Source organism: Micrasema longulum, unplaced genomic scaffold (genome assembly GCF_059751315.1).
Source record: "Micrasema longulum isolate JH-2025_06_02 unplaced genomic scaffold, ASM5975131v1 h1tg000487l, whole genome shotgun sequence".
NCBI classification, from domain to species: Eukaryota; Metazoa; Arthropoda; class Insecta; order Trichoptera; family Brachycentridae; genus Micrasema; species Micrasema longulum.
Genome location: NW_028277684.1, coordinates 1484863 through 1500487, shown reverse-complemented (window position 1 = coordinate 1500487; position 15625 = coordinate 1484863). Strand labels below are relative to the sequence as shown.

Genomic DNA, 15625 nt, shown 5'->3' with positions numbered 1-15625 from the left:
CGATAACGTTCGCCACTCACCGTTATCGCTTGGTCAGCCTCATTTTTTTAGGCTGGCTGAGCCCAAAAACAGCACCAAACTGTGATTGTTTGTAGATACTTGGGTTTATCTATCATACAATCTCTCTTAGATTTTCAGCTGCCCAAATGTGGTAGTTCTATTTATTAACAAATCCATTGAGATAAAAATGTGCCTCATCGCTGAAGTTAATTTTCTTTGAAAAATCAGTATTTAATTCAAGTTCCTCCAGCATCCAGTTGGTGAATGTACGGCGCTGTATATCGTTCCATTATTAATTTCCCATGTCTCTAAATTTCATTTATTGAATATGACATTTCTAAATTTGACTGACAAAAAATAGCGCACAGTTTGAATCGTACAACTCTTACAGAGACCCTATAGAAGCATTTTTACGCATTGCATTCTGAATTTGTATCCAGCTTGTTACTAAAAAAAGCTTTATGCATTCTAATAAAAGATAAACCAGTCTTGTTTCTTGTTTTATCTTTTAACAACCAATTCACCGATTTTATTTGTTGATTTCATGATAAGAGATATAAATTGCTCATTTTACCCTGTTCCACTTGAAGGTATGTAATTTGATATTGTGAGGTATTTAGATAACAACTCTGATAAAAGAGTTGTGTGAATCGATTTCAATTAGTATCAATGAATATTTTCTCTAAAGTCTAATAATAGTTACTGAACTTTTACTCCTTGTAAAAGAGTGTGATTTACCAATTTACCTGGGAAATCACATGTGACTTTGAGAAGTATGATTTTTTTACTTTGAAACAATTTGTATTTGCATCATTTCAACAGAAGCAATATTACTGATGATTGAACTGTAAATTTTATATTTGAAACACTAACTTTGTGGTTATTGATTTAAATGTAATTAATAAAAAATGGTACTAATAAAACAAGTCTTAAAAAAGCGATTCATAACAAGAAAAAAAAAAATTTATAAGGATAGTTAGGTAATATCTAAGTGATTGTAATCTCAAATTGAAGTTTTTTAAATCTCATGAGAAGTAAATGCAGGAACTTACAAAAAAAAAAAGCGAAAATCCCTTTTCTTTTTCTGTCATACTCCGTGCGCCTGTTACAGACATTTTATTCAAAAATCCTTTCATAATCCTAGATCAAGTCAGTTAAAAAAGACTCTAAATGTATATGAACCACTTCAAAGTAAAGATATTTTACTGCAATTCTATCAAACTTTGGGAATATATTGTAACGCTGTAGCCGCCTGTTTCCATACAAATATGCTTTAGAGTAACAAATTGCAACAGGGATGGAGAACATTTTAGAGAAAGGAATATGAAAGTCGACGCATTCACAGGGCTTATGGCCTGCCATTGGCTGGTTTAAGTGAAAAGGTTTCTGCTCTTTAACTTCACTAAAATTAACATATGGATGATTGAAGAAATATGAATGTTCAAACATAGGCGAAATGGTGAATGTTACATAGTGTGTAAAGTGGCCACTGTAAATGCCTAGACTTCCATGTTCCCTTCTCTGAAATGTTCTCCATCCCTGTTGTAATTTGTTAATCTTAATGACTCCAGAGTTTGAAATCCAGTCTTTTATCTACAAACATTTAGACAAACTCAAAATATTATGTATTAGAGTATTCACGGCCAGCATCCTAAATAAATAGAACCAATGTATTAATTTATTTGTCAGTTCGGAGACAAAAATTAAGCTGAGGGCACATCAGTTTGAATTGTAAAATAAGACAGGACGTGGAACTGTCTAAGTACCTAGGGTCGGCAACTGGTTAGTTTGTGTCTTGGCCTTTAAATCAAATATTAAACTGTGCCAACAAATAATTATTATCCATTTCGAATCCAATACCTACCTCAAAACTATTAGTAGGTACTCATCAAAATTATGTAAGAATTCTAATATTTTCTGTGAATACAGTTTTACTATTATTATTTTCTTTGAAAATTTCAGTGGTTATCTAGCAGTGAGAGCTATTCAGCAGGGCCATGTCTTCCCAAGCAGATCGATGGTGTCCTTTTCGGGGCCCTGGTGGAGCGCTGCGAAGCACTAAGACTGAATGCCGACCTTCTGCGCTCCTGGTACCCCATACCCAGCCATGGAAACACGCGCACCATTTCTCTCAGAGGATGGTAATCTATATTTCTATATAAGACATGTGCCCGAGACCCTAACCCTAACCTGTTCCCGTTTTTTCCAAGATATTGTAGGTTTCAGTTACACTTTTAGATCCACTTCCCTTTTCACCATTTATTGCGTAATTGTAAGCATAAATTAGTTTCTTGGTTTAATATATATTTTTTAAAATGCAAAATGCTTTCAGGAACTTGATATCGGAACGACAGGAAGTATACAAGGAAAGACAGCAAGTAATAGAAATAATTGGGAGCTGTATCGAAAATATCTTAAAAGGACGTGATCTTAGTGACCCGGATGCAGTTCAGTATGGAGAACTATTACAATGTCCCATGGAAAGGCATGCTCAGATAGTTTTGGGTAAGACTATGTTCTTTAAATATTAGGCAATTTCTAAGCAAACTAATGGGTGTATTTTATATATTTAATATATTTTTTCAGATATTTTGAAGTCTTCTAGTAAAAAAAGCGGAGTTCTGACCGTAAGAAGAGAATGGGTAGACCATAAAAAAGAAAGAGAAAACAGGAATATTTTAGATATTTTATCAAAAACCCGGATTCAACAGCTTGGAGAGCGATTCGAGAGGCTATTGCCAGAGGAAAATATTATTTGCATTAAGTAAGAAAAAAAACAATTAAATGCTTAAAAAATGGTAGATAAATAAGTTTAATGTGTTTTATTTTATCATTAAAGGGCACCTTGGAGAGGAGGCAAGGTGGACCCAGAGTCCCCCGGGCAGTGGGAGTACTTGACGGGACTTCGGGGCGGCGTACAGAAAGCCCTGGAGAGACTTATTGACCTGCATCTCAGTGAGGAACCCGACTATGGCAAGGGAAGAAAGAAGACTATTCAGGTACCTAATATTGTTCGAAATAGAATATTGTTATTTTTCTAAGTTTCATACGTAATCTAATATTATGTACATTTTTATTTCAGGAAATATTTTTAGAGCATCTTACTCATATGACTTTATTCAGAAATCATTTGCATTGCCAAAAGCTGAACATCGAAAACTTAATTAAATTAGCTAATCAAATTCAAGATCAAATGTCTGCAAATTACACGTCTCAAACCAGACACCCCCCGATTCTAGTTTATGGTCCTCACAGTTCTGGAAAAACAACTTTACTTACTCACATATATGAAAATTGTGAGAAACTTTTTAAGAAACCTGTACTGAGAATAATCCGCTTTTCTGCTGCGACACCTCGCTCCGTCTACAATCTAGAATTACTGAGAGTCATCTGCCAACAAATTTCAATTATACTAAAAATTCCCGAAGGATATCTCCCTAAAGATGCGAGCTTCGATCCATTGTACATAAACAATTGGTTCCAGAGTCTGCTTAGAAGATGCGAAGAAATGGAAAACGAAATAATGTTAATATTCATAGACAACGCGCACAAAATAAATCCATTAGAATGTGATATCGTCAATGGCCTCTCCTGGGTTCCCGTAACGCTACCCAAGAATGTATTTATAATTTGTACAAGTTCTATTCCGGTTGAGCAACTACAATTTACTCCAGGCCAGAAAGAAAAGTTCAAGTCAAGTGGGTGCTATTATCAATTGCCCAGTCCCAGTCGACCACCAGCGGAAGAGGCTGATAGACACCTGGATGATTTAGAGCAGAGGTTTGGCCACCTCGCTTTTAGTAAACTCGCTCGCTACATCACCTGCGCAGAGTTCGGTCTCACTGAAACAGAGTTACTGGAGTTGCTGATGCCCACTTCCAACAGTGACGCAATTATAAATGTCAAAGATGGTCAATTCAATTTTTCCATACTCTGCGCTGTTAAAAAACAAATGGGTAAATATCAATAGTTAACATTGATTGCAAATCATAATTTTGTATTGTTAGTGGTCTTCTTAATTTGTTTAACACTTTACAGAAAATATTCTCCTGGATAAGTACATGTCTGGCAAGTTGACTGTGGTCTGGCGAGCAGCGAGTGTATCCGAAGCAGCTCGACGACGCTACTTGTCGGCTCAAGAACCACTTCGGGCCACTCATCACGAGGTCGCTAATCTATTTTTCAGTCAGTTTGAAGAATCTGAAGATACACCGTCAGATGCTTCTGAACCTGGTAAGCGATGTATAAAACAAAATTACAATATTTCGGCCATGTATACCTATAATGCGAGAACATCAATAAATTGACAACAAACTGGACTGAAATTACAAGACAAGCTAAATTACATATACAAAAATATATGCAAGTGACACGTGAAATATGTCAAATTCAATTTGAACACTGTAGAGTTCTCCTTAGAATAGGTTTCCCTAGTGATGAGGACTCTTCGATTGATTGATTTTGTACGTATAGTATAATAATAAAAAATAAAAATACCATAAAAATAAATAACGAGTTCTTCCACCTAGTTGAATTACTTTGGCACTCAAATGGTGTTTAATAAAGCTTTGGATATGGGATTCTGGAAATATTTGTAAATGTTTCAAGGGATACGAAGCATGGATACTCAATTTTATAAGTGTATTGTACTGTAGAAAAATGTTTATTTTTATATCCATATTTGTGATAATTATAAGTTCAAAAATTTGTGATTTCATAAGTTTATTGAATTCTCGGGAGGATCAGTTGGTCCAGCAGATGGTGAAAGTGGAGTTGATGGAACTCCTTTTCAAAGCGGTCGACGTGTGGCAACGGCCCCCTTTACCCAGCGCCACGTCGAAGAATCCTGGCTCCACCTACTATTGGCTGGAGACTTTACTCGCCTGAAAGAACTGACCATCTGCAACTTTGACTTTCTGCATGCCGCTGTAAATATTTATACTTTCACTTTATATTTTTTATGAACCCCAAATTATCATATGGAGTGAATTAAGGTTTTTAATTAACTACTACTAAATTTGACTAAACTGAATTATTCATACATACATCTAGCAACGAAGTTTTGTTTTTCTTCAAATATTAGTTTATATTTAGATCAACCAGGGTCTTCAACATATTACCATTTTGTCTAATCCAAAAAAAGTCCGACCTTTTCTTTCTCGTTTGAATCTAAGTTCATATCACCGGGAAATCGTGATTCATTAAAATCATATTACAATGATTTGAATGCACGACTTGTCTATTTGTAGCATTCATGGAAGAAGATAGAAATAAGTGTTTTTAGTGGGTATCTCAAAAATGCTGATTTTGAAGTTACCAAACTGTAATAATTGCTTCACGATATTATGATTGCTTTATTGATGAAGACTCATTGTAAAAAAAGTAATGACTAATTCTTATATTTAGGTACAAACTGTGACAATCTCATACCTGCGCTGTATCTTGGAGCATGTGCGCTGTTACATTCTGGACAGGGATATAGAGCTGGTGTATAATGCAGTTCGCAAGTCTAGTGACATTCTCACTAGAGATCATATGCAGCTTGGTGCTCAGGTGTGAACTTTAGTATTATTATTACTCAAAATACTATAATCTATTAAACGTTTGTCTTTTATTATATGGTTCTCTCCGTGTTTATTATATTTATCGAGATTTGCTTGTTTGATCATTGAAATAAAATACAATAAAGATTTCAATTATGCATTTTTAATAACATAATCATATTTAAAGCAATTATTAGTAAGTAGTAAGTAGGTAATACATATATATATAAATATATTATACAACTCTGCTTACTGTCTAAACATCCGCAGAATCTTCTGATTCAGCCTCTCTCTTTGGATCCAGCATTGGATAGCTTGAATTGGGCGTTATAAGTTTTCCAAAATAATCACAAACCATATTCTTGAATTTTATTTGCCAAAACCATTTACAAGACCAGTTAAAGAGTCAGAAATAATAGCTCGTTTGAAAATGTTTTTAGGGAGACACAATCAAATTGAAAATAATAAAATGTAATTGTATTTAATTTCAAGAAAATAAAATAGCTAAAATTATGATATAAACTATGGCATCTGTGTTTTCAGATCAGTTTTATGTTTGTTATGACTCTGCTTCTTTGATTTACATGCCTGATCTAGGTCCACTTCATGCCTCATTAGTTTGTTTCATTTTCAGTTTTATAAAGAAAAGCATTTTATTTTTTATTAATATTTTTCTTACCTTTCTGTATTCATGTAATATAAATTGTGAGTTTATTTCAGATAATAAGTTGGCTGCGGCCTGTCATTGTGACTCCACATAGTGCTCTTAATGTGTTGGTAACAGCTGCAATGGCGTGGTGTGATGGTTACACTAAACCTCTACTAGTACCCCTCAATGGCTGGTATGTTACACATTTCAAACTTCATATATAATGAATTTGTTAGATGCACATTTCTAGGTATCAAATAATAATATTGAATGTTAAACTATGTATACATATAATTTAATATTCTTGTTGTTATCCTGTCCACGTAAACATTGTATAATATCATTGTAAAACTATTCTTCTACATAATTATATTTTACTAGCAAGAAATAGTCGACTATCGTCGATATCGCCGACTGTTATATGCTAGAAAATTCAACCTCATGTAATCGGAACTCCGGGACTCGTTTCATCGGCCCTGCGAACTCAGTTAATTAAGATCTTGGATGCACTATATAAGTTATCCATAATACAAATTAAAATCAATATTCATGAATCACTTTGTAAAGCGAAAATGGCAATGTATTTAGGATACAACTGAATTATTTTCAAAGTGTAAATAATAATTAAATTTAAAAGAATTTATAAATATATTCTCGAGTCATCAAAATTTTGTCCGCAAATAATAAATATTCCTTGAGATATATTACAAAAATGGTGCCATATGCGCTATCCATTATTATGAAAATGGTGCCATATGTGTTATTCGTAATTGAAATAATAATAAAAGACTATGTATACTTCCTTATTTTCGCAATGTAAAAAAAATTTATTATTACAATGTCAATTCAATTCATAGCTGATCGAAAGTGTAAATATTAAATTTAAAGGAATTAAAAAATATTGTGACTCATTTTCAAATTTTGTCTGAAAATGATAAATATTATCTATGGAATATTATTATTTTCAATAGTGAACACCTGCGAGGGCAGATAGTAAAAAAGGGTCAATTGCAAAAAAAAAACGACTTCCAATCTTTTCTAATTGTTGTTTTGCATTACCATCTTAGCTAAACAGTGTTAAATTGTTCCGAATTGGCAAATGAAATCTAATACTAGAAGAAATCATAGAAAAAAAAACCTTTTCCATTATTTGTGTAAAACAGCAACACCAGATGGGATTTAGAAGAATAATTATATTGATAATATCCCTTCCTTCTGTAATTTGAGTATTTATTTCTCTTCCCAAAGTGTCAAATATTATTTAGTATGTCAAATTTACAAGGGGTATTCAAAATGTTCAAATTAATTTTTGAAACCAATTTTCAATGGTTTTTCCTCCCAAGGGTGCAGCCTCCCATTGCTGGCACTGTAAAAGTGCTCCAGGCTACTGGGGGTGCGCGCCTACTGGCTCTGGCTCCCACTGGACAGCATCTGCTGCTGGCTCCGGAGAAAGGAGACCCGCAACTCTGGCACATCATGTCCAACTCTCTTGTGCACACTTTCAAAGGTAAATTTATTTACACAGCTCGGTACTCGGCTAACATTACATTGGGAAATCTATTTCAAATTTGACAACTAAAAAGTTCATAATATCTTCAGAGTATTATATAACATTATTAAACTTCCCACTTGATTTTCTTTGGCTAAAAAAAGTTATTTTTCTACAATCTCTGTCGATATAAAAATCAACAATTTTTTTATGGGAACTATTTGTATTTTTCCAATAATTATTTTAAGGACATTCTGGACAAGTGCTGTGTATGGCTGTTACTAAAGAATCGCAGTACTTACTTACGGGATCTGAGGATACTACGATAATTATCTGGGACCTTCAAACCTTAACAATCAAAATGAAAATTGCGTATGTACCTTTTTAACTAACAATTTACTGAATTATATTATAACCACACATGCCTACATATTTATATTTTCAATAGTTTATTCAATTTTTCCTCTTTATTTGTCTGTAAACAGAAGAATACTGTCAATAATTGAATGTTGTGTATCATCATAGGGAGCATATAGCGGCAGTACTGAGCTTGGCTTGTGTGGTCAACCGCTCATTGGTTGTGAGTGGTGGGGAAGATTCAGCAGTCATTATAACATCGCTGTCAGATGGATCATTGGTTAGTATAAATGAATTATGTAATTGAAATATCACCCCATTTACTTAAAATATTTATTATTGGTATTTTTTTTACCTATTTTCTTCCCTACATCCGCTGGCCATTTTTCAGTTTTTTTTTTACACTGAGCTTTTTCCCCAGCTTTCAGAAATTATTTGTTTATTTAAACGTCCATACATCTATTATAAAGTAATAATAATTATACAAATGAACAAGGAATGTCATAATGGCTCGAGCCAATTTTATTACTATTACTACTGATTGATATTATACTGATATTATACTGATGACTGCTTTGTTTTTGCCGTAAAATGGTTTAACATCTTGCTTGTTAACAATAAAAAGTTTTCCTAAAAACAAAATTGTAAAGATTTATTGGGTCCAAAATCTTTACATATAAACACATTTAAATCTGTAAAAACATTAACCGATAAATAGATCATTTTAAAGTCTCGTAACTTATTTTTTAGTTTTGTTTTAGAAAACAATGGTTTTAAGGTCATATCGTCACCCTTACCTGTAAAACTTGTAAATCCACAAATGGTCAAAAATTGTATTTTGTCATTTTCTGTTAGGGCTTCAAATAATCTATACATGGGTAAAACGTAAAAATTATCATTTTATCCGTACAGTTTTGCATTATTTAAAAATAAAAAAAATTAATAACAATTTATATAGTTTTTACTCTCACTTATAGTTCAATAAAAACAACAGAAAAGCCCTCAACACACTTTACCACTCCACAACACGACACTACAATGTAATCATGCCTTAACTCACCATCATGACAGACCAGACCCCAACACAACCCCACACAACAGTGTGATCCTAACTTAAGTTTGGGATTAGTTAGACCGACGATATGTGATACCTCTATTTAGATAAATAAATTTAATTTAATCAGATGTAAATTAATAACTGATATGTAAATATAAGTTATTACATCATTAATAAGATGTATTTAATATTAAATTTCAGATAATGAAATTAGATCACCACCGCGGGCCCGTAACAGGAGTCAAGGTCACTCAGGACGGAGATGTGCTGGTATCATGCTCCCAAGATGGGACAGTGTGCGCGTGGTCATCCGACACCTTCCAGCTCCTTAACACCATCTACGCGGCCAACCGCTCCCCTATCCATATGATGGACCTCTCTGACGACTCAGTCTTCCTCGTCACCCTAGAAGGCGACTATGAGATCCGCATTAGAACTTTCATCACGGGAACTGACTTGCACACCATACCCAAGCAGAAAACACCAGTAAATATATGATTTATTAAAACAAGGTAGTAGATATCACTAGCGGGTAGTCATGTTTTGTATATATTTTTAAAATTTCTCCTTATAAATATTAAAAATCCAAAGAAAAGTTTGTAAAAACAAATATAGTAGATTATAAGAAGTGTAAATCTATTATTATTATTTTATTAATCCAAAATTGTCATTCAAATGGAAATTATTATAATTTCCATTAAAATCTTCTACCCTGTGATAAAAAATATTCCCTCTGATCTGTAAATAAGACCAATAAGTGATCTTCTTTGTGTTTTTCAGGTGATGTGCTTGCGTGTGTCTCGAGACAGCTCGCGCCTCTTGGTGGGGCTGGGTGCGGGCGGTGGGCTGGTACTGTCTCTGCACACGGGTCGCCCGATGCGTGCCCTTCCAGCGGCTCAGCCCGCCCCCCTCTCAGCACTTCTGCTAACGGAAAATGATGACTTCTTGTTTGCTGCCGGTACAAAACAACTTGATATTTTCTCATTAACCAGTTTGTTGCCTTGGTAAATTTAATTTTAATTATTATTATAGGAATGTCTATAGGCTCACCGTACTCAGAATCTTTATGAGGAACTAATAGAGAGCCACGCCTGGTGTGGACTTGCCATCAATGAATTCACAACTCCTGCCAATTTATAATATTTAATATCGTATAATTTATTGATGGTATAGGAATACATACTATGTTAGATCATTGTTTAAATGAGCAGTCGACAAATATATGCATGCCCTGAGTTTCCTTATCAATTGTAGACAACATAATGAATTATAGGTATCCTACTAATTCAATAGTTATATTGTTAATTGGTAATAGTGATGGAGTAAGGAAATGTGACATTTCAGAGTTAATTGACTCCTTTATTAATAGAATAAAGAAATTAATTTATAATTTGTTATTAGGTGTACAACTTTGCTTCCGACATTTTCCTATTGATTAGCGGTAAGTAATGGTCAAAATAAATTGATCATACACGTCATGCAATAAACTTGGGCATCTATCAACATAACCTCATAGAAACATTAGTCGATTTGTGTCAGCATCATAAAATTATTCTCGATTGAAAATGACAGTTTACGAGCAAAATTCTCGTCATTTGTGTTGGAGGTTTTAATTGCATTGGACTCTGGCATTGTTGATAATTTTTTTAAGAATGAAAAAAACTCGCAAATGAATATTTTCCACAGGTGGTAACCGTGTGACTATCTACTCCTTCCGAACGGAGGACTCAATGAGCAACTTCCGTCCGATGGGAGCAGAGGCGGAGCGCCGCCACGAGAGCGTGGTAAGCGTGGCGCGAGCGCAGGCGGCCATCTTGCCCCCCGCGTGCTTGGCCGTGGGCGGCGATGGGCAGCTGGCGGGCAGCGGCTGCGCACGCGGCGAGCTGCGCACCTGGCGCCTGGCCGCGCCCGCTGCGCCACTGACCCGCGCGGCGCACGCGCGTGCTGTCACTGCAGTAGCCTTTGCCCCCTCCAACCTGCTCATGCTAAGCGCCTCTGAAGACACCACCATCTGTGTCTGGTCATTGCCGGACTGCATCCGTACGCTCACTTACAAGGTAACTGCACAGAAAGTAACTTCGTGGGCTTTAGTTATTGTAAAAAAAAAAATATTTAAAAAAATAAAATGCTAAAAGTGTACAAATTTATATTAATGTAAATAAAAATAATCCAAAATTCATCGACAACGTTCCCTTATTCACATCTAATGGTGCATAGACCGTTGATGATATTCCAATTGTAGTATTTATGTGATCATTTAGAACAGTTCTCATACTTGTTTCACCCGCTGCCTACATTGAGAATGAAAAAATTTCTATAACTCCCCAAAAAGCTTAACAAAATGCAAATTAAATCAAAGCATTTTCACTGTCAGGGGCGGGGGGGGGGGGAGGAATAATAAGAAAATGCCGTACCGACCGGGACCAATTTGTACCCTTTTATTTACCATTGGCCTCAGCCCCCCCTCAATTTTCTCTGGACCTTCCCCCTGAAGGGCTAACCACAAGGGGGGTTATCTCCCACTCTGAGAAAGACTGATTTAGAATATTCATGAAGGTAAGATGATGAGCAGGAGCGCACTGGTGCCTGAACGCACCATTCCAGCACTGAGTTAAAAGTCATTATATATATATATTTTTTTTTTTCATCTCTATAATTTTTATCCAAAGGTGAAAAAATAATTTAAAGAGCGCTTTGTATAACTGCTTAGTGTTCTTACCTTTAATTTAATAACACATTTCATTTCAAACAATTATAACTGAAGCTGTTTCCAGGCATAGTAGATTTAAATTATGGCAGAACTAAAAAACTGATCTGAAGTGCTGATCCAAGGCTCAATGTTTGGCATTGCTGAACCACAGATTAGAATTAGCTCTAGGAATGGTTTGAGTAGTTATTGTTAATAAATTACAATATCATTAATTTTTACAATTGAAATGTTTTTTTTTTGTTTCGTAACCCTCGCATCAGCCATAAATTGACAATTCCAGCCATTTTTTACGATGTTACTTTAAAAAAATCAAAGAAACGTTAGCATAATACACACCCAGGGTGGTTGTCCTAACCTCGATTTTTTACTACAATAAATAAAGAAAAAGAAAAAGTGTTCTGGCACTGCATATTTTGAGAATGCACCATTCCGGTTAAGTTCATGAAATATTGTAGTAAAAAATCGCTTACTAAATTGACTTTTTCAGAAATCGAACTTGGAACTTAAAGTGTGGTATGCAAACAGTATTTTTTCTTAAAAATATTTAATCAATATAAAGTGTATAAACAATGTTTTCTCATTCTAACAGGGGCATAATTCAGCGGTACAGGCCCTAATCGTATTGCAAGACTCTCGCCGAGTGGCTTCAGGTGACGCTGGAGGTGCCCTGCACTTGTGGCTTGCAGACAGTGGCATCCTTCTGCAAACTTGGGAGTACCCCTGCACTTCCATTGCCGTAACAAATAACATGAAGTTTGTAGTAAGTTCAACTATTTTATTGAGTAATTATTGTACTTTATTTTGACAAACACCATATGTACTTAATTGTTGTTATTATATTAATACTAAGCGAGCAGCTTAAAGCTGATATGCTTAAATCTGTTTTAACAAAAGTTAATTGTTGGCGCTCTTTAACCTATCCAAAAAGGAATCTAGTCCATATTTAAACTTATTGAGAGTAGTCTGTTGTTGTATACCAGCTCATATTGCAACCATCAACAACCATATTTTTTTCTGAAGCCTTTACTTAACATTGCTTTTTGATTTTGCGTCGTATAAATTGAATATGCCTCTTCTTTTATAAACCTATAACGATAAATTAAATTTCAGGAAAAGTTTTAACATAAATGTACTTAATATACAGCAGAGCTCTTAAAAGGGATACAATGATAGATGCTGGAAAATATGTAAAAGAAACAAGGCATAAAAGATATTGTCTCATTGAATTTTGCTTATTAGTTTTTTTAAGTTACTGGTGACTTATCAACTGGTATTGATTATGCACAGGTATGCATGAACACTGGAGACAACTCAGCGTGTATCTGGTCATTGAGTCGGGAGGATGAGCGTTGGAATGTTTGCCATGCGGAGCCAGTTACTTGCTGCGCCATCACAGCTGACTCTCTGTATCTTCTCACTGGATCCAAGGACATGTCTCTCAAGGTCTGGCAGGTCAACGGAGGCAAGCTAGCGCAGGTAACAAACAAACAAAAATATTTATTTGCTTTTAAATACCTAAAATAATACACAGAATACAGATTTCCGAGTCTTCTAACCTTCCAATCTAGACATAGATCTGAAATCATGACCGGCAAAATTCACTTAGCTATAAATCCTCCTGTCAGCCGAGATAAAGATTGCCACTTTAAATTACAATTTATGAATATTTTACTAAGATTAAAGAATGGTTAGTCAAAGATAACCTAAGGAAAATTATGTGGTTAATTTTTTTTTTGCAGGTTCTTGTAGGGCATACGGATATAGTGACTTGTGTAGCCGTTTCAGTCCTTAACAAAACTCAAGTGGTCTCTGGATCGTGGGACAATAATTTGATTGTTTGGGACATTAACACGGGAACTGATTTGCATCTTCTATCAGGACATTTGGGAAAAGTTATTTGTGTTCGAGTATCTGGAGATGGAACCATCGCCGTATCAGGTCGGTCATCAAAATCCCTTAATTTAAATCTTTAAATAATTTCAACTGTGGCTATCCCTCTTTTACACAATTTTCTGTTTTTTTCATAGGTGCTGAAGACAAGACACTCATAGTTTGGGAAACAAAAAGAGGATTAGCTCTCACTTCCCTGCAGCTGCACGCTCCACTTATACGTTTCGAGATGGCGAGCGACTGCTCAAGGATAGCTGTTCATTTAGTTGACAGAGGTGTGTAATCCAATTTGTTAAATAGATAATAAAAATGTATGACACTTTGAATTCAGTTAACTGATAATTATTATTGCACATACTTTAATGGATAAATCATTAAAAAATAATCTTAAATACAAAATATTTATAATATGTAGTACCTACATGATGCTATCAATCCAAAATGAATGCAAAAATATTACTCAATATACAAACACCCGCAGGTTGTAAAAAAAACTTTGTATTTTGTTTCAGCATTATTAGTTGGTACCTGCGGGTACCAACTAATAATATTACATTTTGAATTCCTCATCATTGTCACTGTAACATTGGCATATACATACATAATATTATAATCTATATATTGTAACATGTATAATCATTATTAGCATAACATTTTAAAGCTTTACTGACAGAATGAATTAAGTCATTAAAACAAGTTCCGAGGTAATAGTATTTAAAGCTTTTTTATTCTTTTAATGCATTATTTCTCTCAAAATTTTTTTATTTTTAAAGCTTTGAAAGAGTAGTCTTTATTCTAGGCAAAGCATAATATTTGAAATCAACATCTTGCACCTATATTTTAAAATATTTGAAATATATGAAGACTGTTGACTCAAAGCATTCTGTCAGTATAGCCTCGATATAATGTATTGTAAAATCCCACCCTTTCATTATTTATGTCTCTTACCAGACATGTTTTCAGGTTGTCTCCCGATAATTTGTCTCCACAATACTCCTGCTATTTATGTCAAGATGCCTACGTACTCCGCTCCTAAGGAAGTAGATGGTAAATATATCTACTACCTATTTAATCGATCTTATAAGAACTACATGACATAGAAAATATCATTTCTCACCACAAAAAAGAAAGAACGAAAGCGCAATTTTTGTTTCCAGATTTGAGACCCTTGGCTCCGAAAAGACCTATGAAGCGTTTACTAAAGAAGGAAGTATCTCTGGATACCTATACCTGGCAGAAGAAGTACGGCCATCTGCAGTCTTCTGCGATGATGGCTCAAGTAGATGAAAGACTCAAAAGAAGGTAACACATCACATGTACCAATTTCTCCCTAATGTAATTGACAGTAATTCATTTAGAGACATTTTCTCAAAGTTTCAATAATTTAAGTACTATATGCACATATTATTTACAGATTCTCAGTTTCTGCCTCAATGGAAGAAATATCAAAAATTCAACAAGAGAAAAACAAAGAATTGGGATCTCAGGTAATGATTTGCTTATTGGTCATGCTGTACAATAATAATTATGTTCATATAAAAAAAAAATTATATTATTAATAATTGTGTGAACGAATAACAGAGTGGCTTGGGTCCAGAGCAGGCAGCTCTCGCACAATCTCAGCACTTTGATCAGCTGGAAGCTTTATGGAATAAAATATCACCACCTCGTCGCCGCTCTAATAAAGTAAGATGTATTTTACTTCAGAGCAATCTACTTTTTTGATTGATTTTAAATTTATTCACTTTCACCCAAAAATGACGCTGCATCACAAAATTTCTTACACTCTAATCATTCAATATAATATTTTAAGATTCTTTTTTAAAGGATAGTAAACGGCAGCAGTTAAAATATATTTGTTTGCTTTGTAAAATCATAACAGTTAGGTAAAATTGTTTTACCGCATAGTTTGTGTAAAATCCTGGCGGAA

The 15625-nt window shown here is 34.5% G+C and overlaps 1 protein-coding gene across 1 annotated transcript in view; it reads left to right on the top strand.

Moving 5' to 3' along the window:
• LOC148281201 (protein qui-1) overlaps positions 1-15625 on the top strand; it is a 49251-nt gene that overhangs the window by 32298 nt on the left and 1328 nt on the right. The window contains exons 5-27 of the mRNA XM_088227096.1: positions 1963-2141; positions 2333-2505; positions 2587-2764; positions 2840-2999; positions 3083-3956; positions 4039-4233; positions 4747-4928; positions 5407-5553; positions 6264-6385; positions 7536-7699; positions 7930-8053; positions 8207-8318; positions 9297-9581; positions 9876-10053; positions 10782-11152; positions 12395-12565; positions 13093-13281; positions 13545-13743; positions 13833-13970; positions 14647-14742; positions 14853-14997; positions 15110-15182; positions 15277-15381. Of these exons, the coding sequence (XP_088083222.1) occupies positions 1963-2141; positions 2333-2505; positions 2587-2764; positions 2840-2999; positions 3083-3956; positions 4039-4233; positions 4747-4928; positions 5407-5553; positions 6264-6385; positions 7536-7699; positions 7930-8053; positions 8207-8318; positions 9297-9581; positions 9876-10053; positions 10782-11152; positions 12395-12565; positions 13093-13281; positions 13545-13743; positions 13833-13970; positions 14647-14742; positions 14853-14997; positions 15110-15182; positions 15277-15381 (4560 nt within the window). The remainder of the gene's footprint in view (positions 1-1962; positions 2142-2332; positions 2506-2586; positions 2765-2839; positions 3000-3082; positions 3957-4038; positions 4234-4746; positions 4929-5406; positions 5554-6263; positions 6386-7535; positions 7700-7929; positions 8054-8206; positions 8319-9296; positions 9582-9875; positions 10054-10781; positions 11153-12394; positions 12566-13092; positions 13282-13544; positions 13744-13832; positions 13971-14646; positions 14743-14852; positions 14998-15109; positions 15183-15276; positions 15382-15625) is intronic.